At 41.2% G+C, this 26754-nt stretch overlaps 1 protein-coding gene across 1 annotated transcript; it reads right to left on the bottom strand.

Annotated features, from left to right (window-relative positions):
* Nucleotides 1-26754, bottom strand: LOC115043544 (sodium-coupled neutral amino acid transporter 3-like). Its single transcript, XM_029502103.1, has 16 exons — nucleotides 26657-26754; nucleotides 14093-14339; nucleotides 12740-12833; nucleotides 12505-12620; nucleotides 8976-9049; nucleotides 8674-8766; nucleotides 8247-8328; nucleotides 5069-5151; nucleotides 4544-4602; nucleotides 4000-4146; nucleotides 3098-3177; nucleotides 2515-2615; nucleotides 1778-1902; nucleotides 1499-1643; nucleotides 1104-1207; nucleotides 1-505 (listed from the first exon to the last, which is right to left on the bottom strand). The coding sequence occupies exons 2-16, from the start codon at nucleotides 14224-14226 to the stop codon at nucleotides 401-403; spliced, it is 1542 nt and encodes a 513-aa protein (XP_029357963.1). The 5' UTR covers nucleotides 14227-14339; nucleotides 26657-26754; the 3' UTR covers nucleotides 1-400.

The raw sequence follows: 26754 nt of genomic DNA, 5'->3' as shown, positions 1-26754 counted from the left end.
GCTCACGTCCAAAACGGGAGACAACAGCATGCTACATTATTCATTTTTTGATTTTTTTTTTTTTTTCCTCTTTTCATACATCCATCTCACAAGGCACAGCCTCCAGTCCATATCTTTATGCACCTGGCATCTCAGTGAATCAACTATCAGCTCTCTAAGAAATCCTACTGGCCTAGATGTGCAGTCACTGTTTGGCAGTACAATGTAATGTCAGAGTGAGAGCATTTGCAGAGCAACAGAGCGCTGTCCTGAATGCTAGACTCCTCCCCTGTAGCATATGTTCTCTATTGGAAAAGATAGGGGATCTTTAACATCAAACGGGATCCAAAGTAAAAACAGTAACATTACAACACAGATCTAAATCGAAAAATATAAAACCTGAAAAAACGGAGGGTGGTGCTCAGTGACCACTGCTGGCTTTACTGGAGCCTGAGGTCCAGTCAATGATGATAAAGCTGAGACTCATTACCATAAACAGGAAGCCAATCCCAGCAAAGCAGGCGGCCTGGAAGAGAAATAGGAGCAATGGGAGGGACAGAGAAGAGATTTTAAATAGTTTCACACACTGTCATGGGATTTATAGTCACTATAAATACAGACTGTATTTACACATCTTATTTCACCTATGATGATAAAAAAAGTCTTAGATTTGTGTGGTTTATACTGGGAAACTAATCTGAAAATTATGTAGAAATTATATCATCATCCCTCAATATGACACTGTATGTGTGAATAAGAAAGCCCATTCAGTTCTTTCTGGTGGACACAGGTGGCACTGCTGTTGTGTTTTTATACATTTTCTCTTTTAATCACATATCTTTGGCATTTTAGTGCAGCAATTTCTTGTTATTAAAAAAACAAACATTGGTAAATGTTTTAGAAACAATTCAATTCTTTGTAACTCAAGGACAGTTGAATAAATACAATATCGTGCCGTGCACCTCTGTTGTTTTTTTTTTGTTTTGTTTTTTTGTTTATTTTGGTCACATATACCATCTGCATATGTATGTCTTCCCTATAAGTTTTTCAAAAGGTTCGGTCCAGCTGACCTTGCCTAAATTAACACATCTTTCTGTATAATTCTCTGCTATACTCATGCTCACCAGGATTTTGGGCACTGAGCGCAGTGGCTCGTCTTCTTTGGGTACAATACGAATGTAGAAGACAGCAGGAAAGATGAAAATGAGACAAGGGGCAGATGTAGCACCTGAGGAAAAAAACAACAAAAAATTATATATAGAGAGTGAGAAATTCTGACTCCCTCGTGTTGTCATTGGGAGCTGCTGCTGCTGCTGACATGGCTGTAGTGATGAAGTGGAAAACATCAGCGAAGGTTAAATTCTAATGACATAATATTTATGTTGTTCCACTACCAGGAATAAAATGATGACATGTTGTAACGTATATTATACGATAAGGACGAATATTTTAAGTGTAATATCTAGAGCATAAACATCTAAATATTGGTGTTTCGTGTTAGAAAACTGATTTAACCTACCAATGATCCCAAAGATACCCAGGATGTTGGGGGCAAAGATTACAAGCAGGTTGATGAAGGTGAGCAGGATGAAGGCAATGGCAATGTGGCGAGGCCAGTTGAAGGTCTTGTTGGGAAACATCATCTGTTGAATTGCTCTCCGTACCTGTTTGCAAGCCAAAACAAATGAAATTTTCATGTCAATGACAGTCCGTGTATTTTGATACGATGTAGATTCACTGAATGAAGAAAAAAAAAAAACACATAATCATGAACTATAGGCGTTGAAATTGCACTTACAGGAAAGAGCACAATGGGAACAGTGAGTGTGACAGCAGTAAGCACAGCCACACGCACACACAGAATCAAAGTGTCGTACGGGTCAATGCGACTATAGGTGTGAAGCAGCTCTGCTTCCACTTCACCTGGAAGAGATGAAAAATGTGGAAAATATAGTAGGTCTCAGGATGATATTCTCCCACATCAATTAGAAAGGCGGCACTTGTTACAAAAACAAAAACCTTAATTACTTCCCGCTGAAAGCAGAGAAATGTAATCTTGATTAATTCGATAAATTTGAATCTATTGTAATTAGTAATATTAGAAATAATAATTGAATATTTACTTGTTTCGAATAAACTCATCTAATCAAAACCTTGACAAACCAAGATGCAAAAAGTCACTGAGGGCTAAAGGATGACCACTAGAGGGCAGAGATGCATCATGCAGCTCTTCAGCCTGTAGGTTTACTGATCTGCAGGGACATACTGTCAGGGTTCACACAGAATTATATTTTCATATGGTAACAACACAAATTAAGTCGGGATGAAAAAAAAAAAAAAGAAGCAAAACAAGGCACTATGGCTGGCTAGCATAGAGAGATAGATACAGAGGGAGAGGGTGAAAAAGAGACAGACAGCGAGTGAGAGAGAGAGAGAGAGAGAGAGAGAGAGAGAGAGAGAGAGAGAGAGAGAGAGAGAGAGAGAGAGAGAGAGAGAGAGAGAGAGAATACCCTTCAGTGGAGGACCATGCCTCACCATAGAAAGTTAGGTATCCAAACAGAGCAGCCAGGAAGTACATGCCGTACATGACTGTAATGGAGATGTTGGCCACATGCTGCATCTTTTTCTTGGTGGCACTGAAATTAGAAGATATTGTCATATGATGTCACACACACACAAACACACACACACACACACACACACACACACACACACACACACACACACACACACACACACACACACACACACACACACACACACACACACACACACACACACACACACACACACTCACACAACATCAGGATATCCACTGTCAAATGACAGACAGAAAGCATGTAGGTTATGATCAAATTTCATCTGTTGCAGGAATATGCCTCATATAATCTTCTTAATCTCAGGAGAACAAGCACTTCAAAGCAGGATGACAAATTCAGACTAACAACATGCTACATCATACAACCAGTGCCAACTCATTTCAAAATAAAGTGAGAGCAGTGCATGTGACTAGGTTATGATCAGCCAAGCACAAAGCACACACAGTAACTGGCCTTGGTGTTATGCTACTGGTTTCTTGTTCAAAACTTATCATATGTTTTCTGTCATAAGGACATACTTGCGCAGCTCTGTGTAGATAGGCAGAACCTCAGGGTGGCACACAAAGGCGAACGCCAGGATTGGGATGGTGTAGGCCGTCTGAAAATGAATCCCGACATGTCACCATAGATACAGTAGCGCCATCCCAGACGTCTAACCACCAACCCCACGCTTTACTGCCCATTACTCCCTCATAGAAAGCTAATTGTTTCCCTGTGATTAACTTGGGCCTGGCAGTGGCCCAGCCTTATCCTATTTAAGAATGCCTTACATGTAAGCTGCTAAGCAACAGGAATCTGTCTTACTAGCCTGGGTGGGAAAGACTCATATATCTTCAAGGGATGCTAAAAGCATTTTGTAAAAACATAAAACAACTAATTACCATTTGCTAATTCTATGTAACAATTGTTACAATTACGTAAAGCAGTGTGATGTCATAAACTAATTTAAGCAAATAGCTGTGATTTCGGGTCTTTCCAGAGTCTTGTCCTGCTGTGAAAGTATGTACTCTCAACAAAATATAGGGTACTTAAAGAAATGTCAGGTCTTTCCCATTTCACCCATTAGCCATCTCTTTGGCTCACAAATGCCAAACTTGATGAACTCACTAAATGACCTATAAGCCAGAGAATGCCAAAGCAATTTTTACACTACTAGCTGACAGGGGTAAGACAGCTCAGGGTTTGCTGTCCATGTTTGAGGCTCCCATTCATCACAGACTATTGTCTATCATCAACAGCTTGATAACAGCCCAAATCTGCACCTCTGCAACTCTGTGCTTCAAACCAAGTGTGATTTCCATGCTTGGGTTGTGAACTGTCACTGGCAACATGCTAAAGATGACTATGACATAAGTGGGTGGCTGTCAGTGACCATGGCAGTGAAAACGGACTTTTGATGATGTGTCATGCGCAAACATACTTGTGAGTTGAGATTGGCCATTTTGGGAATACAAGCAGGGTCTTCCTCCCCACCAGGATCCATAGCACTGACGTTCAGAGCACTGGTGGTGCCATTTAACGCAACGCCCACAAATGGACAAGCAATATTGAACTTCTTGTAGATGACCTGTACAGTGAAGAGGAGAGGTGCATTAAGCAGAAACAAAGACTACGGGACACCTTTAGCTTATAGCTTAAAAACGGGCAGAAACTACATCACTGAGAGGGCCAGAGGAAGAGAAAATAAGAGAGAGGCGGAGAGAGCAATGTGTGGATTACAGCTCACAGAGCCAAAACTAGGTCAGAGAAACACAGAGAAGCAATGCAGCCTGGACCTGCAGCATGAAAACATAGGCCACAACAATGAGTGGAGTGAGTGGGGAATTCTAAAAAGGCTGAAAATGAAAAAATAAACATTTCATTATGAGATAATCCCAGTGCATCTTAATATGATGGCTTGATGTTAATGCAAGGTGCATGATTTCCACATCACGTGTTGGTAGATTGTGAGGCAGAGGACTTACAGAAATGAGGAAGAAAACCATGCAGCTCAGGGAGAAGCCACTGGTATATCCCAGGTATCCTAAAACACAGACACTTCATTAGCTTTCCTCTTTTCTGGGAGCACACAGCCATGCTTATTCTAAAATATATTACAGCAGAAATAGCATGTGTAAAATATGTTCAGTATCACAGGGGGAGTCATAGTGACAAACTTCCTCTTCTTTTAATAAAAGACTATTTGAAATGAGCAAGAGGAAATAAGACCTGCTTTCTTTTGAAATAACGTTTACATTCTTTAGCAACTACGGATAGCACTGCCCCGTCCGTTAAACTCTGCAGTCCCAGTGGTTCACAGGGACTAATGATGGAAAACCCGGGGTAAACGTTGTTGTGTTACAATTAATTTGCCAATATACACTCCACTTATCCCACTTAAGCCTTTTAACTAAATGCTTAGCAGTGCTTCAGCATTTAGTCCACTGAAGCTTACACTGAAACACAAATGAGCAGCCCAGTGTAAGCGGGATGCGATGCTACACACTCACCGAGCTGTTTCATGAGAGCCAGTGGCAATATGATTCCCACAGACACAATGATCACAAGGTAGTTTCCATTCAGGAACCATTCACTGCAGTGAGACAGAATGACAGAGACAATTTAATGTATTCATTTGGACCTACCCAAGCATTATTTATTTACACACTCCACTTAGTCTCACTTATGTTAAGCATTTACACTGTCAGATAATGATCTAAGACATGAGAGAAAAGTGTGTGAAAGGCCGGAGAGAGAGGTTTGTAAGAGTTGAGGCAGAGATACCGGTTGGCGGATCATTTATTTCTCTGTCATGATGCCAAGCACAGAATTGTGTTATTTACAGATAAACACAAACACCTTAGTGGGCATAGGAAAGCTTTTAACCCACAAGAAAAGTTAACAATAGGTACAAGTTAGGAGTTTTTCTTCAATAAAATTCTCACAAAGGAAACTGTTTCAGTGAGCTGCATGGCAGAAACAAGAAAGTATAAATACGTAGACAGTATAATCATACCTATTCAAAACCGTCTGGAACCAGATAAGAACACCCTGAGATCAGTGTTGGGTGAGGGCTATGTTTCTAATCAAGAGAAACAAATTTCATACGGATATAAAGGGATAGTAAAACATCTCATTCTAGTCCCTTAGGAGCCAATGCCACTGCCAACCCAAGCCCACAGTGACAGCATATCATATGTGGATGCACACATGACAAACAATAGATGACACATTTATAGTGTCTCTTGGTTTATATTGTAAATATATAATAAAAACCCTAAAACCATATTCTGGATTTAGGACACTTAATAAGACACGTATAAACCTGCACGTTTATATATCGTAATATATGATCAGTTTGATTTTTTATTTATTGTTAACTGCTGATACTTGTGCTGCAGTGATGTAGTATTCACAGTCTGACGCAGAGCGAGGTAGAAGCTGATATTAAGTCCAAACAGTGACTAAGCGTTTTGAAAAGACAGTTTGGCTACTTTCTACTGAAAAACAGGATTTTGGCTGAGCAGCGAACACAAATATGAGAGGTTTGGCAGATCACAAGATAGTGAGCCCAAAATCGCACAACCGCCAACATGTTACAATCTGATGTGCAGCCCTATCTGAAAACCAAAGCTCTGGGCTATTTTTAGATTAGCACAATGAGGGGGATTCAAATGTCTATCACATTGCAGAGATCCAACATCTGTTGCGACCCACAGCGTAGATTTGCACATCTCAAAAAAGGAGAGGCTCATCTATCCTGTTGTCATCCCGCCCTCTGGCCATCTGGACCAGGGACATAATCTCTCACTGATACACACATGGACACAAAGCAGCGATATTTTGCCCAAGCACATGCAAACACACAGGTGCACAATCACCAATAATCACAGTGGCTGAAAAAAATTTGATTAGAAAAACACACACACACACACACACACGCGCACACCCTCAGGGGTTCATTGGGAGGTGACCAATATCTAGTTTGTTAAAAGCAACACACATTCAGACACATTTACAGTTACAGTTACACACTCATGCAGAGGGCCGACAAACAAGAAAACCCCACAACAGACCATTGACAGTGAGTCTGTGTACAACAGCAACACAAAAAGTTTAGATATAAAACATCAACCAAGGTGAATAAGCATAATGTTTTATTTATTTATTTTTTTTTTTCTAGATTCATTCAGTAAACAAGCAAAACTTTTAAAAGAAGCAGATCAGTCTCCACCCATCCATTATCTACCCCACTTTTCCATCTGGGTCAGGGGGCGGAGACAGTTCCAGCACACACAGGTCAAAGATCAGGCTCAGCAGAATTCATTCAATCAGATTTTTTTGGATATAAGGTTAAACAGTCTTGTGCTTCCTTCTGCTTTCCACCAGAATCCGAGACTTTCGTGCTGATTGTGTTGTTGCCTTACACATTAATCACACATTATGTAACAGGGATCAATCCCCAGAGTGTAAAAACAAGGGTCCATAAGGGCCGTCTACAAGAAACTGGTCATTACCAGCTGTCATTCATTGGAATGTGTAACTATATTTATAGTATATATGGTGTAACTAGTAGATTCTTCCTCTCTTACGCAGTAATATTTGCAGAGCTATTGTACTGTACTGGGAGGCGTCCCTGTTATTTTGCCTCCCCCCGTACAGTTTACCAATACAAACACACACCCACTGACAGGATGAAATACCACACAGACAATCAAGTCTGTCATTTCAAATAAACAGTGATTGTTGACCATGGCCCACAGCATCAAGCACTGCCACACAAAGCAGAGCTGACATTAGAAAACAATGTTGTCACAGTGTATTTATTTCTACGGTGCCTCTACTGTATATGGGTTAGGGTTAGGGTTAGGGGACACATCTAAATATTTATGAGGGAATGTGTGGCAGTGGGTAGTCTATATTTTCCGTACAGCTCTGTTAGCTCTGTTGTAACTGGAAGCAGTAACGTCATAAACCATCGCCTGAGCATATTTTAATAAGACGGGACATTCCCTCAGTTACATAACCGTCCATTCATACAAAGGCATGCAATTGCGTCCAGTTTTCTAAAAACTAAACTAACTTGGTGATGAGAAACTCTAACCAGGTTAAGGGTTGTGGGATAAAAGGGGGTAACATCACATTTGAAATCTCTCCAAGACCAGCGTTTGTCTTCGCCGCCACCTGCACTGGGCAGCGATATCGCATGGTTTACATTTTCATCCGTGGAGTTGCTGTTTCTCGGTGACCGCGCTGCTCTCCTCCTTTGGGGTCACTATCACAGCTGTTCTCATCCCTGCTGCTCCAGCACATGAGGAGCAGCACCAGGCCCGCCAACTGGCACAGCCCGACAGGATTGTAGAGGAGCAAACCTTTGCACACACAAGGTGACTGCATGAAGCCCCACAGAGAAGTGATGAGATATTACACCGCTTTTTTAACATGAGTACATTACGTCTCAATCCTTACAAGGCAATGCAGTGTCCACAAATGTTTCACTGAAAAATATGTGTTGACAGCATTCAGATTAACTGGACTTTACTTCAGTCACATAACACCAACCTACATATAAAGGGATTTTAATGTCTAAATTAAACCAGACATCAGATAACTTCTATTCCCTCTGTGTTCCTCCGATCAGAAGTTTCGGCATGTCCATGAAATATGTTTGACTGAATGACGACTCACCCTGCAGGCTGGTCCACCTTCAGAAAGGCCTGGATGACCAGAGGAAACTCAGACTTGACGATATACAGGTAACTGGACATGGCTGTATGGGAGGATACATACAGACACACACAAGTGAGCTATAATCATCATACACAGCGGCTAACATACAGTACAAACAAGAAGGCCACACGCACACAAATCAGAGAATACACTAATCCCAGAAAACTTAGAGAAGATTTATAGAAATAGATGAGCTGGAGGCAGCACAGCAAAATAGTGCTGTCTTGATGTTTTGGCTAACTGGTGACTCTAAATTGTCTGTAGGTCTGAGTGTGAGTGTGAGTGGTTGTTGGCTGCCTGTCTCCATGACCCGGAAATGGACAAGCAGCAGAAGGTGAGTGAGCAAGTGAGATGAGCTGGAGGGTACTGCAGAGTGTGACCTCACCTCCAATGTTCTGCAGTGTGATGGCAATACCTGCCGCCATCTTCCCCGGGGTCCCAAAGGCCCTGTAACCGAGCTGCTCATATGCACGAATACCTCAATCACAAACAAATGAAAATATCTTTAGTCAAAGCCACACTAACAACATTTTGTTATAATGTTTATGTGACAGCTTGTGCTTGTGCTTTACGGTTTTAATGATCTTACTATTGGACACTAAAAGGCACTAAATATATATATATATATATATATATATATATATATATATATATAAGTGGATATAGTTTATGGATCCACCTACATACCTACAATACCAGATGACTTTAGCAGTAAATGGATGGAATATGATGAAAGGACTGCCACCACTGTTAGAAGTACCCTGAAAGAAACAAAACCACGATCAACAATGCATTCTTTACCAATTTCTTCCAGAAACACAATTATTCCGCCAGTGCTATTGCACATGTATTGTGTACATTTCTCTGTGGGCTATTTATACAGCTGCAATATGGATATACATTTGCCGGATGTCTTTATAAAGTTTATGTTGGAAAAGCAGAATCCCTGTGGCTGTTCTTCACACTGGATTGTTACTCCAGCTGAGCTACACAGAACTGCCCCATTAGCCCCTCTGCCCTCTGCCATAGTCAGTGAGCACACACTCCAGATGGACCGTTGCAAAGGAAGTTCATTGCTGATATGGACAAAGTCAGAAATATCCTTTTAGACATTAATCTGATTGGTATTTGTTTTTCTCAGCAATGCAATAATTTACTTTGGTTCCAACAAACACGTCTTTCTGCCTTTAACAGTCATGGATTCCTCAAATGGTCTGCACTGGCAATCATCCTGTCTCTGATGCATAGTCAATGTTTTTACATGTTTTTCTTCATTCATCCTGATGCAGTTAATTGCTTCTATCTTGAGTTTGTCTCTTGGGTCCCTACAATAATTCATTTGTAATCCCCAGGCATTGTCAGGCACTATTACATTACCGACCCTTATGCAAGACACTGCTCATTAAGATTTTGTCATCTGGAACAGTAAATTAATATGTTTACGAAAGATAAGTACGTTGGTGATGAAACTTATCAAATCAGTGACCCCCCTTCAAAGCTGACTAAGGATGCTACTTGGATTACAGTGAAACATCACACTTTTGAGAAATTTTCTTTCTATTCTCATTTCAAATCTAAAAAACGGAGGAAGTTATGCGAATGGATGCTAATGGATTGAATTACACTGAACCAGCCAACCTCTTTCTAACAATTTTTTTGTTGCTACTATTGGCCACATTAACTTTCTCTCTTTCTCCCCATTCCTCTCTCCTTTTGGAAAGGCCAAGCAGCATGTCTGTCACCTCGACTTCAACTCTTGGCCAGTTAACAGGTTTTTGGTTTTTTGGCTTGTTTGGATAGCTTTTCTTGGAACTATGTAAGAATGCTGGGCTGATTTGTGTTGGAGGATTTGGTCATTCAAGTGACAGTGGGAGGACAGATCTGCTGAGCTGAGAGACAGACAGACAGGCACACTTGGGCCACTGTAGCCCTCCTCACAGCTTTCCACCCTGCTGCATTCCAGCCCGGACCACGGCCACTGAGCCACTAAAGGCTCTCCAACAAAAATCCCTGTGATATAAAACATCAAGCCACAAGGGAAACAGAAACAAAGGTCTTTCCCAAACATGTACCGGCTCTTATAAATAATCTAGTACATTCAATAACATTATGTGCATGCTTTACATTGTGGCACTCACTAAAAAGTGATTGGATACAGGATGTACTGAAGACCATAAATGATCCTATTGTTCTACTAATCCCTAACAAAAAGCCAAAGGCAATAATCTTGACCTTTGAAGATACCGTTCTAGTTTTATTCATGTAGTTAAGAGTTTCCTTTAATAGGGATAAATGCTGCTTTGCCTCACGTCAGTGTGAATAAGAAAAAGCTTGATAATCCTAAAAGGTTTAGTGAACGCGAGATATATGCAGCGACAGAGAGAATGAGAAAGCTATATAACAAAAATGGGCCTATTTTTGTTTGCTACAGTCATTTACCCCTCTGAGTCTGAGTTAACATGGTCGCCTCATTTTTAGGTCTTCTATGCCCTTTAGGAGCAGGACCTGAGGTTCAGCATGGCACAGTACGCTAGAAGATAAAAAAAAAAGAAAAAAAAAAAAGATGAAATGTTTTTTGAGGCGATTACCAGCCTAGAGTCCAACGTGGAACACAGAAAAATTGCCAGTAATCCTTTGCCAAATATGTCAATGACCCAGCCTGTATTTCTCAGTAGCTACTCTATTGTTTGATAGAAGATCATGCAGATATGCACACAAAGGCACAGCCTTTCATCTATTACAGGATGGATCAAAAATAAATACACGCTATCTGCTTCATTTAGTCACGTACCATTAATTTGCTTGTGATTACTTGTATTCATCAGAGTAAAATGTAGATTAATCAGCTTCATATTTAATTTCAGCTCCCTTGTTGGATGTCTAAGTGTCAAAGACAGCAGGTCCAGACGGCAGAGAGCTTGGAAAAATGACAGTCACACAGCTCACTTCAAATTAAGGAGCTTTCTCTAACATGAGGGAAAATCCGATTGCCTTGAAAAGGAGTTCAAATAACTTTGCTGAATAATATTTTAGGGTTTTGATAGCTCTTGAACGTCAACACTAGCTTCCTTTTTCTCATAGATTGTTTTGAAGAAGAGAGAATGTCTAGCGTTTTACACAAATCCACTTGAATTAACTCATAGCACCATTTCAAACATCAAAACATAGTTCCATGGCTCCTCTGTATTGTAATTTAATTCATGGAAGCTTATTTAAAAGAAACTGCACTACCTGAAGAAATGTTTCAATGCTCAGAATACTTATCTAATACCGCCAGTGTCGTGTGCTGTGAATACAATTTAAACTACTAACAGTTACTCTCAAATGGTTATGGTTGTTATATTAACACCATATTAACACCATACAGTGCACGGCTGCTTTAAGGACTTCATTAGCTGCTGTATATTCTACCAGATTTACATCTTCCACAGGAACCAAAGTGCTTGGCCTCTGAAAACAGAGTCATAAAGGTCATAAACAACATAAACAGTGCTGTTCTTGTTAACAGTTAAATTTGCAGACACCTTTTTTAACCATGTCCTTTGTTCAAGCTTGTTAGAGTTACATTTTAAAGTGAGCTGTTCAGCAATAGCTCGTCCCCTGGCTTAAGGGGAGTTCCAGAAACAAGGCTACGATATCTTTCCATCAACGGGGTTTTCTTGTGCTCTCTATTTCCATAATTCTGTTCCTGGAAGCAGTCAAGATTAAAGTACTCTCTGCAGCTTAAAGGTCAAAAGACACCCAGTGCATCTAAATAAAACTGAAAAAAAGCAAGGATGAAAATATACATACTGCAGTTGCCTGTTACGTCATTATCTTGACAGGCAATGCTGCTGTGGAGGATTTTAAATGTTAAACTCATTGTATATGGTACATCAACCTCACAGAATTAAGGCAGGGTATGTGTGATGGCAGCTGCATTCATATAGCATACATGTAAATGACTTCCAGTACGCTATTAATCTGAGTCTTGATCAGCAACCAAACGCACCCTGTATCATCAATGTCTGTGTCATAAAGTGGGGCTGCTGCCTGGTTAATTGAAAACAATTTGGTGCTATTTTTGTGTGACGCAGCTCTCAACTGGAAAGATCTCAGCAGGAGGAAAATGAGTCATACAACATCTGTGAGGTGTAATTCTGCCCTAATGTTTCCACACTGCAGTCATGCAGTTACATATTTATTAAATCCTACGTACAGTGTATGAAGAACTTACAAAAACAGGATGACCCCTGTGTTGGCCATGGCATACGCCAGACCTAGGATTCCACTTCCCATAATTGCATTGCCGAGGTTGAAGACTGACATCCCAAACGACGTTTTTCCTTCAAACTACACCGGATGCAGGACAGAGAAGAGGAATGAACATGTTAAATGCATCAGTTGTGCTTACAGGATGAATGAATACAGGATTGAGAATACTGTAGCCTGTCGGCTTTGTTTGACTTTACATCTGTAAAACGTGTCGTCTTCTTGTCCTCCATGCCTGAAGAGAACTCCTGGCTCTCCGGGAGGTTGGCCCCAGTGCTGTCATTTCCGTGAGGACTAATAAGAAGAGAGGCTGTAATAAGAATGTGAGGTAACATATTCGACAACCAAAAACACTCAGGATTCATCCTAATCACTGCTATTTTTTACAGTTTAAGCTACAAGTGTCTTCTGTGCATCTATGGAAATTCTTACAGAAGACACAATGAAACACACAGCACAAACTGAATACGAGACATCACTGGATCATACATACCTGGCATTTTGGACACTATTGGGTACAGTCTCCCTATAAACAGTGTAGAGGGAGGCCATCCGTCAGCCAACGACAGCACAAAATGGAAAAACGACACCCTACATCATAATATATTGAGGCAAATGCCATTTATAAATAATTATTTGTATCCCTGACAACATTTCAATTAACCACCTATTACAGAGAACGAGGATAAAAAAAAAAAACAACTACTTGACAGCCAGTGAAATAATCATAATGTAGAATTTTTAGAAATGATTCTGCACAAATGATGATGTGTAATGAGTGAGCAGGCTATCATTCATTCATCCATCTTCTACTGCTTATCCAGGGTCAAGGGGGGTGCTGGAGCCAATCCCAGCTAACATTGGGCGAGGGCGGGGCCACCCTGGACAGTGAGTGAGCAGGTTGGGTCGATGTATTGCTCAAAGGGCCTCCAGTAGGCAGTCAATGGCTGCACAGTGCATGTTGTGATAAAGACGGTAGGACTCTGGAGTCACAGGACAATCACTTCAGTGACAAAGCTGAACTGCCACAACGGCCTCACCATGACAGCCACCGTCAGTTGGTGTTTTTTCTCTCTTCCTGTATTTGGACTGTTTAAGCCTCTCATTCAGTTTATACAAACTGCAGTAATGCATGATTAAACAACCTAAGAGAACTCCAGTAAGTGGCAGGTTTAGATGAAAGCTTTAACGGCGGTGACAGGCCTAAATTAGACAGATTTATCAGTTTCCTGTTGAGTTTGCCACCATGTGAAACCTTGCTTCTGGACAAAACAACAGTTTTTATAACTAGTGTTCATTTCCAAAGCGAATATTTTTGTCAAATGCGAGTGCTATGGAAAAATATAGTAGATGGAAAACCATGTGCACATTATATTGACTTGACTAACAGTATGCCATGAAAACTGATTTAATGTGTGTATTTTTTTTTTAGCTTTAAGTACACCTAAAACTAAGACTATGATAAAATGACAATTCATACAAACACAATATCAGCCCTAATAATTTACTTTCTTCGCATTTAAAAATTATTGTTAACAGAATAATATACTCACTTTTCACTGTCATCTGCTTGAGTTTTTGCCGATGCTGTGATCTCTTCGCCCGCCTCGTGGCCTTTCCCATTAGGAATGGCGTTCCCCTCAGCAGGGCTGGTCGCCACAGCCTCAGCCGGTTTATCTTCACTCATGTTTTCTCTTGTGCCTTCACGTATTTATTAATCTGTTGAAATGTATCACTGTGTGAGCCTGTTCGAATGTTTGCAAAGTTTTGAAAGTGAGGTTTTTATTCTCCTCCTGGGATCTGTGGAAGTAAAAATGTGGGAAGTTGGCATAAAATTTTGCAGACTATCAGGCAGTGAACTGTGTTTTCATTTTTTTAACCACAAAATTCATGTACATCTATTTGGTAATGGGTTTAAATTATACAGTTATTGCTTTGAGACTATTGACAAGCAAAGATTCCTTTGTGATATGTGAAATCAATTAAGATTTCCACTTGACATAAAAAAAAAGTCCTGAAATGTCACAAAATATAGAGTTGGCCATAAACGGATCTTTTCACACTTCCCCTAAATAATTGACACATCAGCTGACAGCTCAATGTCTGGAGCTGTGACACACTGGGCTTTGAGTCAGGCCTCTATTTCCTGAGTTTCCCGTTGTGATGTCTTAGCTTCCCAGCTGACTTGTGCTGCCCGAAAAGGCCCCTGTGACATGCACCTCCTGGATGTTAGTGACCAAAGCCCCCCTATCCGACTGCTCCTGAATGATCTCCTTTGCTCTGCTCCATAAACAGCAGTGGACACTATAGTGGAGGGCACTTTGTGGGACCATAGATGACAAACACACAAATAGTTGAACCCCCAGCATGCAGATAAAAAGAGAAGAACCAGCTAGGACCAGCTGTAAACCAGCTCAAGCCGTCTTTGTGCCTCCATTTTTCTGCTTGTCACTTTTCTCTGGTTTCCTCTTCTACTGAGGAGGGTTCAACATAGAAACAATGCTCAGGGTTTTCTCCACTACCAATCCTGGCAACCACTGAGCTGTCCTTGTTTCCTCGGCCCTCTTCCACGCCACAGCCTGCTCTTTTAAATCTAAGTTCTTGTTTTTTTTATATATATTATTTTAACACAGCAAACACAGTGCAAGGTGAATAAGCCCTGGTCTTCATCTATCAGCCTTCTGAACCTGTCTTCCCAACCACGTCGCTGCAAGCCTCACTGCACAGTCAGGCCTCTCGGTGTCTCTGGCTAAAGCCAGGCAACGTGGTTGGGCAGCAAAGCACACTGCACAATGGCACATGTTGTGCGGTTTCCTGGGAACGGCCTGGAGAACAGTGGAACTATTGTGCCAGGCATCATTATACTGCCAGGGCCCCCTTGGCCATAGTTCGCCAGGCCACTCGAGAGGCTGAAAAGGTATTTCACTGGGCTCTAATTGAAAAGATGCCACCTTGAATTCAGCGAATGCCAGTGTCCTGTATTCATGTGCAGTTGTAGGAGAGTTGCTGACGGTAGCAATGATAAAGGCAGGGCCCCTTTTAGTGGAACAAATCACAGCACAGAACTGCACTGCCACTCAGACTGTCTACAAATCGCAAAGTGTGGGGGGTGGGGGGCATTGGAGGACAACACACGATAGGCTATCTGGCTACAAGAATGTTTCTTCAGTGACCTTGAGCAGCAGAACTTGACACAGCAGACTCAGTTTGATGGTTGTGGCTGCTACAATTATGTTCAGTATCAAAGGAAATACATGACATCCTTGGAAATAGTTACACTCGTGATAAAGTCTGAACATTTGATTTATAGAAAGGTTCTTCTTGTGTCCTTTACGTTTGAAGCAAATTGAACAAATAGAACAGTGTTGCCAACAGGATAACTGATTATAATATCAGAGATTATTTGCTAAATAACAATATTGTTTTAGAATATGAATATATTGTTGAAGCCACTTATGTTATTAACAAGGTCCAACAGTTTGAAATGCAGTATGGGAATATTTCTGAGAGGGTATTTGGAAGTCACACGTTAACATGTGTTAACATGTTATTTATATAATAGGACTGCCAAATTATAATGTGGTAGTAAAATGGAAGACACCACAAAGACAACTGAGTTCTTCACCACTGGCTTCAATCCCAGTTACTATAGCACCATTGTGGAATGAAACAGTGGCAGCGCTGTGTGTCCATAAGAAAATGTTCTTGCACACCCCGACTGGAAAACTGGAAAGGTCTGTTGTCTGAAGACACGATGTCATCAAAAAACACATGTGCGTCTGTCTGCAGGAGCACTTACTCAAACTCACTTACTTATTTAATTACCCGAAAAACATCAAGTGCGGTTTGATTTATGTGTTGAATTTGATAAAGGCACAGAGCCCCAGCAGCCCCGAGCACAATGACTACACTGCAGTGATTTAAACAATCCCAGCCAACCACATCTTCCTCAGGAGCTGACACTAAAGACACTACTACATTACACACAATGCTCCAATACTACACAACTAGCGTGAGAATTGATGTATTACAGCAACAACAACTTAAGCTTTTAACAACATCTTTGGTAAAAGTAATAGTAAAAGATTAGAGACGTGAAAAAAACTCGAGGATTAGTTTTAGAAATCTGTTACTTCTGCACTCACATCCAGACTTCCGAATCCTAAGTAAGAGTTAAGGCCACATTGTAATGCTCTTGGTGGGAGTAAATGAGTCTTTTCACAGCAACAGCAGAGGCTATGTTTATTCAAGGCCTCATCCAAAAACGTCACGTCAGTTTGCCAACACACAGTGAGCGCATGCGGCCCAGCTCTGATGTAAGCAACTCTGCCGAGAGACGTCATCCGCAAGCAGGCAAGCAGAGTGAAGCCTTTCAATGCTTATTCCTAAAGTGATTCCTGAACAAAACAACACTGGGGATGCTGATTCACCCTCATTTGTAGTAGTTAGTGTGTGTGTGTGCGTGTGTGTGTGTGTGTGTGAGATGTATGAACCAAGTAATCCCAAACTGTAATACTGTCCCCTGCCACGATTTAATGACATTCTCATCCAGCCGTATAAGCTTTCTTAATCTCCAGTGTAATTAATAATAATAATAAAAAAAAAACATGTAGACAGTCAAACAATGATCCTCACTCACTTCTTCTTACACCCAGAGCACAAAAAAATCTGAGATAAGGCTAAAGTTTATAAATTAATTTCCCTTAAAATGATCTGCAGCGACATCATGTCTAGGAAGGGGATTTGGAAAGGAGCAAGCCTAAAAAAAAAAAAAAAAAAAAAAGAAATAACGTGCTTATGAAAGGATGCCAACTAACTGCTTTTCACAGCCACTGTAGTGGAAAAATAACATGATCTAAAGCAATTCATTCATCCTTCCTTTCTGTCCATGAACAGGAAGCGATTTCCTGCAGATTAAAAGATTACACATGGCCACAATTTGATTGATGAGCAGCTAACAGATCTACCAGCTAATATTTTACTGTAAAATAGTGGGTTGACCTGAGATGTCTGATAGTCAGGAGGACAGCGCATCTCGTTCATACAGGACATCAGAATCAAACCACTCAGGTCGGCTCCTCACTCCTGTGTAAAAATAGCAGCAGCAATACAGAAGAATGAATAGCCTCGCCATAATCCTGCGTCATGTCACACAAAGCTGTGTTTAAGTGCTGCTGCACGGGCCAGTGAAAAAACAGCAGCTGCCTGAAATAAGCAGTAAACACCCCGAGAACGCATCCGACAACATCTGTTTGTGTTCTGGTTCTTGACACAAGGGTGAACAAGCACATAAATACACTTTATAACACACACACACACATACACACAGAGTCCATGCAAAGACATGCAGCATAATTATGAGAAAACGTCATGCTGTTGGTGAATGAATTAAAAAAAAAAAAATCAACTACAGGCGAAATCTTTGCTGAAGATTTATCACTCATTCAAAAACATTGGCACTATAATCTTCACTAATATCTGCATGTAGACTTTATATAGCAGACTTGTATAAAATAATGCTTTTAACAGGTAATGGAGTGCACACACCGCCTCCGAAGCCCCATCATCCTAATGAAACTGCAAAATTCACAGTGTGGAACACTTAACTAAACTGGTTGATCTTTCATTTAGGCCTACTTCAGACAGAACCTATAATTAAGATGAGTGTTTGGGGTTGCACTCCTTGTTTTTGCAGGGGGCAAAAGGCCTTCATGTGCTTTCAATCCCTGCTCTCATATAGCCCACTTCCCAGACCAGTCCGCCTGGAGAGCTCTTATCAGTCCTCCCATAAATATCTCTAAGACAACAAACAAGCAACCAAACCAAAATGACCAACTAATGTGAGCTTTAATAGGGTCGGTAACTGGAATGTACTGTAATCCCTCACACTGCCTTTGAGGGGAAATTACTAAGTAGTGCTTGCTTGATCTGCAGTGGGTGAGATGAATTACAGGTCAGTCAATAAACCTGATTAAACTATGCTCAGGCTGAAGGTGTGTGCTTCTATGAGTACGCAGGGTCTTCAAAAGAAATGAGAACCGAGTACATCTGTGCGATGTGTGGAGTCAGATTTTAGAGTCTGGTGTCTCTGCAGAGAAGTTTTTAGACTCATTCTGCTACACATTCAAATTTGGGTGGTGATAATATTCAACGCAGAATTTGCAGTTCTGACTATTCTTATTTAACTGTCTCTCACTTGATGCCACTTGGGCTCTCTATCCTGTTTCTGTTTCCTGCCACATCCCCACCTCTCTCGCTCTCTCTCTCAACATCCCGTCTGTAGTACCTGAGTACCACTGTGATTAGCCAGCAGGGAGAGAGAATAAGAGATTAACTTCTGACTAAAGATTTGTATGTCAGCTGCTGAGATGCTCTTCATCTCCAGAGGTCCATATAAGCTGCTGTGAGATACTTATGTCAGAGATTAAAATGATGAAGGATTGTGGGCTCCGCTGAGCAGTGCGTTTAAGTATCCACTGTCAGGTGAGAGGCATTATCAAAGCAAGTCAAGAGTCTTTAATCAGAATAATTTTCTGTTCAAAGCAAAAAAAAAAAGATTGCAGTGATTTGCCCTCCAATCGCCTCAGTCGACTTGCTAACCTCCAATCCTTTAGAAGTGGATGGGTGCTGATACTGATACTGTATGGAAACTGTCAACAAAATAAAGATCTGGCTCCAAAGTCCTGATTTTGAATATTTTTTCATTTCCTTTTCCAGATCTTTGCGAGTGTTAGTGAATGTGTGAAAAGTTGTTAAGAGCGATGTGATCGCTCTGGGAATTTGGAATTGCACATTGAGACTTTAAAACACAGCTTTGACAATGGTTATCTTACCAAACTACTTTCCATTCCTCTGCATGCAGCTCTAGTGGAAAAATGCTGTTTGTCATTTTTCTTGGGTTAAGGTAAAACAATAAAACAGTGATGTGAACCACTGAGATACCTTTTAAACATAATTACTAACAGATTTCTCCAAAGGCCTTAAAAGAGCTTAGCCAAAGTTGGCATTAACCACTGTTCAAAGGAAAGGAATAATATTCACCATTGTCAGAACTTACTTGGTTTAGAGATACCAAAAGCCTACCATGTTTACGCTCGTCCTAAATGACATGCTATAGATCGCAGTGATAGGTGTTTGCGCTGTAAAGTGAGGCTGCACCCTGGAAAGAACCAGGCATGAAGCAGCGCAGACTGACTTTCGTGTTTTGCAACATGTTCACACGGGAACATCAGTGTGGTGACTCACTAAAAGCGGGACTTATTAATAGAATTGCACATGACTTTCTGTCACTCCGGCTCAACCATCACTGGACATCAAACAGCTAGAACGGAGCAGTGCAAAGGAAGCACAACCTGACCAACCACTAAGGGCTCTCAGTGAGTCTTTGGGATCATATCCACAACGTGGAAAGTTACGGATTAAAAACGTGAGGTGAATATCAGGATCATTAAGTAACCAATATGATAATTAGTCTGAGGCTTCAAAAAAAAACAAACAACCAAAAAGCAAAGAAGGTTGAGCTTTTACTTGAATTTATACTTAATTATCAAAAAAAAAGACACGTCGTTAATGTTTTTTTCCATTCATCAATTATAACTAATCAAGTTTCTAAGGCAATGAAAAAAATCTAATGGTATTGTAAAACAAAGAAAAAAAATGCTTGAAGACATAATGTTAGTGCTGGCTGATAAAATGGCTCAGAGGATATTCTGGAAATGACCAGTGGAGGTCTGAAAGCTGTGAAACGAATGATGATTGTTGGTATTTGGTATGTTAATTAGTTCAGTTCCTAGTGTGGTGTTCTTTTGAAACAGCTGCGTTTGGCTCTGAAAATATGGAGATATTTCCATTTAACACTGGTCTTGACACAGCACATGAAGGTTATTAAAGCTAGTGGAACCTGTAGTCAAGCTGACTTCCTCTTTCTGTTTGCACGCTCCTCCATTAAGCACATCTGCATTTGTCTTGGATGACAGTCTAATTAAGGCTGCAGGCTGCTGCGCGTGTTTTGTGCACAAAATTACACGGACACACAAATCTAGTTACAGAATTCACCTACAATTATGGACGAAAAGCAAAGAAAATTTAAGCAACTTAAATTCACTGCCGTGGTGGGATATCAGAGAAGACTGAGAGAACTGCCACTCAAAACGGAGCAATTCAAGTATTTCTTGGTGGAATCAGTGAGGATACAAACACCGTTTGAACCGTCGAGGGGCAAGTGTGCATTGTACCCTTGTGACGCGTCAAACTGTTGGGAGGTTAATAAGATCCTGTGCAGCTACACATCTGTTGTGTATTTAAACAAATAATTCATCTGATTTGAATGTGATGGCTCCCTGTGGCACCCAGGCTCTGAAGCTGCCTTCACCTCTGTGCTGAGCACAGTTACACTTCACTACGGTGATTGGAAGGCAAATCAACTGTGAACAAACATTTTTACTGTACAAGAACAAAGTGTTTTATTAAAAGACCTGTGTTGCTCTTTATGTTGTTTTTTTTTTTCTTTTTTTTTTACTGAAAACAAAGCTTAAAAGTTAGAATTCATACATGTAATAAAGTTTCCAAAGTGCTGAGATAGAGATGGAAGATCTGGCAGGATTTAAGCCAAAGCTGAATGATAAGGGAAGGACGCTACGGTGTTTCTGATTTTTGATTGATTTCTTGCAGCAGTGGGCCTTACATGTGGACTTGCATGTATTAATTTTGCACTGATTTATTGTCTTGTTTACGTTTTGTTCTTGCGTTTCCATGTAATTTGTTGGAGCAGCAGTAGCTCAGGAGATGGGAAATTTGCGGTATTCTGAGGAAGGCTACTTTGATTTCATATTATTTTAAGCTTTATTTGTTAATATTTAGTAAAAACATATATAAAAAATTAAATATATAATAAATAATAAATATATATATAATAGATAAAACATTTTTTATAATCACGTATCATCTTGTTTAAGCAGATTTCATAAAATTGGTAAACTGTAATTAAAAACAGTATTATTTAGGAACCAGTAACGAAGTCAAGGTATCAGTATGGATATCCAAAATGTTGTGATGATACCCAGCCCTGCATATAAATAAATGAAGCTTATACTGGCATTCTGTCCACTCTGTGTATATAGCTGGTTGTTTATACAGATGTCTGCCCTCATGTGGTCAAAAAATGATGAAATGATGAAATCCAGCGTGAAGCACAGCAGGTTCATTCAGATTGAACTGATTGTAAAGCAAATAAATGCCAACCTAGACGTATATAAAAAAAATAATTATATCTCATCAAAGGCTGGTAAAGAATTTTGGAGGGCGATGTTTCTGGTTTTTTGCATTTCAAGTTTCCTTGAAACATCTCCAACATAAATGAACCTATTTGATAATGCCATTATAATTTCGTTTTTAAATAAGTGCAACATTTTACACTTTAACAGTTATGAGTACGCACATATTATAAAATGGTAGCAATGGCTGGCTCAGTCACATCTTCATCCACTTTATTTCGTGGAGCTGCTGGAGCTAATCCCAGCACACATTAGGCGAGGGGCAGGGTACACTGGACAGGTCGCCAGTCCATCGCAGGGCCGACACACAAAGACAAACAACCACTCACATTCACACCTATGGTCAATTTAACGTTGCCAGTTAACCTACACATGCATGTCTTTGGACAGTGGGAGGAAATGCAGAGCAGGCATGGGGAGAACATGCAAACTCTGCACAGAGCACCCAGGCCGGGAACCGAACCCGCAACCCTCTTATTGTAGGGAGACAGCGCTAACCACTATGCCGCCATGCTGCTTTCCGTCACATTAACACCATCAAATTTGTTGGGATGTGGTGAGTTTGTTTTTTTCTTGATAAGAAAGTTGTTTCAAGGCTGAATATAAAGGACAACTCTGGCACAGCTAAGGGCACAGCCTCTTTTGGACAGCCATGTGCCTGTTGTACATTGATTGGAACAATCGCACAATCAAATAGCTGCCCATCCATCCAGACCGTCCTCCTTGACCACCACACTGTTCAATGCCAGCTCTGTCTTCTCTCAATCACGTGCCCTAGAACAAAGCACCATCCTGCCCTGGCATCTACCAGCAGAGTCTCCTGTTCTCCCCCCCACCATCACATGGGGGGAGAGTAGAAAGGAAGAATGAAGCAAGTTCATCATTGGGGAAAATGCATTCATTCAGTCGGAAGTACAACTCACGCAGCGTGTGACCACCATGGTGGCTGTCGCTGAGACTGGATAACATGCTACGTCAGCAAGGAAAGTGGAGTGGGAATGTGTTTGTCCGATGTTGTGTTGCGCATGGTATTGCATGTTCCAGCACAAGTACTGAGGTATATCATCACACTGGAAACATACACAGAGATTGAAAGAGGATGCAGTCTGCTGATGATTGGGTAGGCACAGATGAGTGGTAAGTGCCGCTGCTGATAATGACTGGTAAGGGGAGAACCAACGACTGATAAGCATCAAGGACACCAAAAGTAGGTACAGAGGTCGCATGATGTCATCGTGCACAGTCATTAAAGTTACAAATTCGTTGTGGCCTCGGGGATATATAAGCAGATATTAGTCAGGGTGTGATTGGTGTGCATTCAGACCCTGGGGTCCGATCCACTCCGCTGTTTGTTCAGATACTTGCTGTATTTTGAATAAACTGCATCCACATCAGACTTTGAAGGCTCAGACCTTTTTTCTCCTGAATATTTGGAAGATATTGGTCGCTGATTTTTGTGACCATTTTTTCATGTTGGGCACTGCTGTCTGTCCAATATCTGGCCCAAGATCAGGCCACTTGTCTGCCCCAACAAAGCACAAAATGATAGAACTCCTAAGCACGGCAGGCAGCCGCCATCAGCAGATCAGGACAACATTTAAGAATCAGTTAAAAAAAAAAATCTGAAATACCAATAAACACGTGCACTTTTAAGCACTTCCACAACAGCAGTGCCCAGCCTTATAATCATGAATATGCCTGATTGGTTGAGTGCCACCTCACTGAGTTGGGAGTTTCTGGTGTGAACAGGTTCTGTTTGGGGGTGTTCATAGGCTACAGTGTCGCCAACTACTGAAAGTTTGCTCAAAATAGCTGGGTATAAACTTGACAGGTCGGTGGACGGAGATCAACTGGAAGCTTAGGGTTCACCTCTTCTTACAGAAACTCTCCCAAGCCGCTCCAGTTTCCTGGCTGTTTGAGAACTGCAGGGAAGCGGAGGAGTGCCACTGAGCATTGCCAAGATCAGAGCAAATAATCTACTTTCACGTGTCACTATGACCAAAAAGGGCAGAGGAAAACTTCAACGTAAGACACACTGAGCAGAGAGAATAGGAGAGGGGGGGGGGGGGGGGGGGGGGGACTCATTCATAGCTGCTGAAGAAACCAGCAGATCTGAATAGTAAACACCAGCAAACAGAAATTAGACGCTGCAGAAGCTTCTGCCCCCTAAAATGTTGAAGGCTTTAAATGTAAAACGATTAAAGGAATGGCTGAGTGTGTATTAACACGCAATGTAGTCACTCCAAATCATACTAAAATAACACTGAGGCCAATTCTTCATATCAAACCAAGTCAGACAGACAAACAGACCTGAAACTGATAAAAAGCTTTTATGTTCTGGAGTTGGAAATAAATATGAGCTGAACTGTTGTGGTTTCCAGTCAGAGGATGTGAGCTGTGTGGTAAATCAGGCGACCTGTTGGCTCACCTGGAGCAATGCTGTCACTTGAGCTGACTTCTTGTTGCAGCTGCCTAACCTGTGGCCTTTTGCTGCTTGTCAACCTTCAGATGTCTCGCGCTCATACTGTTGCTGTAGTAAAGGAAAAAGCCTAAGTCTTCTCTCTTACTCCTGTGTGCTTCTGTTTTATATACCTGATGTTGCTGTAATGCACAAACGTCTCCACAGAGGAACTTATAAAGGATTTTCTTCTCTTTTCTAATCATTTTATAAGTAGATCTCACCCAAATAACAGTTTTTGTTTGTTAAATTAAATTTAATTGTATGCACATTCAGAATGCAAAATAAGAACCAACAATTATGTTGACACGTGTTCCTCAGTCTTCAGTTACTGACTAAATCACACAGTGTTGTGCTGCTATGCAGGATGAGCTGAGCACACAGGCCATGGAGTTTGTTCTTCCAATCATTCTAACTATTTGTATGTCTTCTGCTCAGCAAATATAACACTTCCTTTTAGAAACTATAAAATGAGTGAAGCTAATATGAATGACCAGAAGATAAAATGAGTGAGTTTAGTCCTGTCTTCTACTGCTTATCTGTCTCTGGATCGTAGGGTTAGCTGGAGCCAATCCCAGCTGACATTGAACACAAGAGTGTGATCACCTTGGACAGGTCACCAGTCCATCGCAAGGCCAACACACAGAGATAAACCTATGGGCAATTTAGAGTCACCACTTCATCCAAACATGATGACTTTGGACTGTGGGAGGAAACCGGAGTACCTGGAGGAAACCCGCAAAGGCACGGGGAGAGCACGCAAACTCAGCAAAGAAAGGCCCCAGACCGGGAACTGAACCTTCTCATCGTGGGGCAACAGCAGTAACCACTATGCTGCCATGCTGCCTGGGAGTAACTTATGGAGGGAAAATGAACAGGAGTTTGCCACCATTATTTACTGTTTTTACTATTATTATTAGTTAATAACAATTTTAAAGACAAATAGAATGTGTGTGCTGGGGACGCTGGGCTTGACATTTTTGGTTGAGGGGGGTTCACAGATAAAATTTCCGAACCACAGCATTAAGGAAATTCTTCAGTTAAATCCCTGCAATACTTTCAGACTGGATAGAGGCTCATATCCCTTCATGGTTTCATTCCATTGACAAAGACACAGCAGGGCGTACCTTTATTCTCACAGTGAACCATGTTGTACTCTAAGACCAAGCAATCCTGGCATGTTTTCTTTTCATTCCTGCAAAGGTAAACCAATACTGCAGCTGGATCAGGATATACATTCTACAAGGACAAAGAGCTTAAATATAATTATACTGGAACTTTGTAAAACTCTGTCTAATAACAAAGAAAATAAGAGAGGAGAGGCCCATAACAAGCCATGGAAAGGAGACAACTCTAAGAGTAGAGGCCAAGTGGTCAGGCCCAGCAGTCACAGTCTCACCTGCTGCCCAGAGCAGGAGGTGACTCATCATGTTTGCTGTAGGTGACTCCAGAAAATATGCTGTTGTTCAGTTTTCTCAGCTTAATTAATGTTTTGGTTTTTTTTTTTTTTGGTTTTTTTTTGGCCGAGTATTGCTGGACAGATAAATGTGATAAAAGAATGTGTGACTATAATGCTTGTTCAAATGTAAATCTATATTGCCTTGAATCACAGCAAGCAGACAAAAGTGACAATTTCCCGGTTAAACCTGGCGTCTGATCAAAAGCCTGAACGTTGGACTCAAAGTAGACAGCACCAAACATGGGGACCAGATGGCACCTGTAGCCAGGCGGTGACATGGTGTGAGCCAGCTGTGGATGTTCTGCCTGCCTGACAGGCGATCTGAAAATGAAGCTATGCAGAGAGTGCGCAAAATCCAGTGCTTCATTAAGAGTCCAGGAGGAGTCTCCAGCCAGTAGATCCAATGGCCAGGCTTGACTTCACTAAGCCCCTGCATTTGATCATGGGAGTGTGGAGGGCGATAAGTTGGATGAGTGTTTTAACCACACTCACTTTTCCTAGTAAACGTTTATCCCGATGCACGCAAAATTATTTATTTCTTTTTCAAATAAACCCAAAGATTTACAAAACGAGTCGGTGTAATCTAAAGCAGGGGGCACTGAATCTCAACATCACCAAGCTGCACCGGAGGACCAAGTGCCGGCAGATATCCGATGACATCTCTGACATTACGTGTCCCCGGTGGAACAAGCAGAGGACATCTGGAGCGGACTTTTACCTCCAGCTGAGGTTTCGCTAAATGTTAGACTCAGACTGGTGCCGCGCACCGGACACGAGCACGAAGAGCGTCACTCTGTTGTCATTCACACATTCATTCAAATGTGTCGCTTTCCGTGTCTACAACAAATATATATTTATACACAGAAAATAAATGTCAAAGCGTCTCATGGGTCACACATGAAGGTTGAGCAGCCTTTCGGTGCCTTACCGGAGAAGTGCCGGTGGCTTCTAACTCCAAATAGCTCCACACGGACCTCTCCTGTCGGTGGTCGGCTGCCGGCAGTCCGCCTTCCCTCCAGCCTCTCA

Source organism: Echeneis naucrates, chromosome 5 (assembly GCF_900963305.1).
Source record: "Echeneis naucrates chromosome 5, fEcheNa1.1, whole genome shotgun sequence".
NCBI lineage: Eukaryota > Metazoa > Chordata > Actinopteri > Carangiformes > Echeneidae > Echeneis > Echeneis naucrates.
The sequence above is the reverse complement of the archived record's forward strand: the minus strand, read 5'-3'. Positions and strand labels throughout refer to the sequence as shown.

What these genes read in the sequence shown, in the direction of transcription:
- LOC115043544 (XM_029502103.1), bottom strand. Translation starts at nt 14,226, where the DNA reads ATGAGTGAAGATAAACCGGCTGAGGCTGTGGCGACCAGCCCTGCTGAG. An exon ending in AAGGTGGACCAGCCTGCAGG is followed by an intron (nt 5,152 to 8,246) that starts GTGAGTCGTCAT and finishes GTCTCACTGCAG; the next exon opens with TGAATGGTTCCTGAATGGAA. An exon ending in GGCTCTCATGAAACAGCTCG is followed by an intron (nt 4,603 to 5,068) that starts GTGAGTGTGTAG and finishes TCTGTGTTTTAG; the next exon opens with GATACCTGGGATATACCAGT.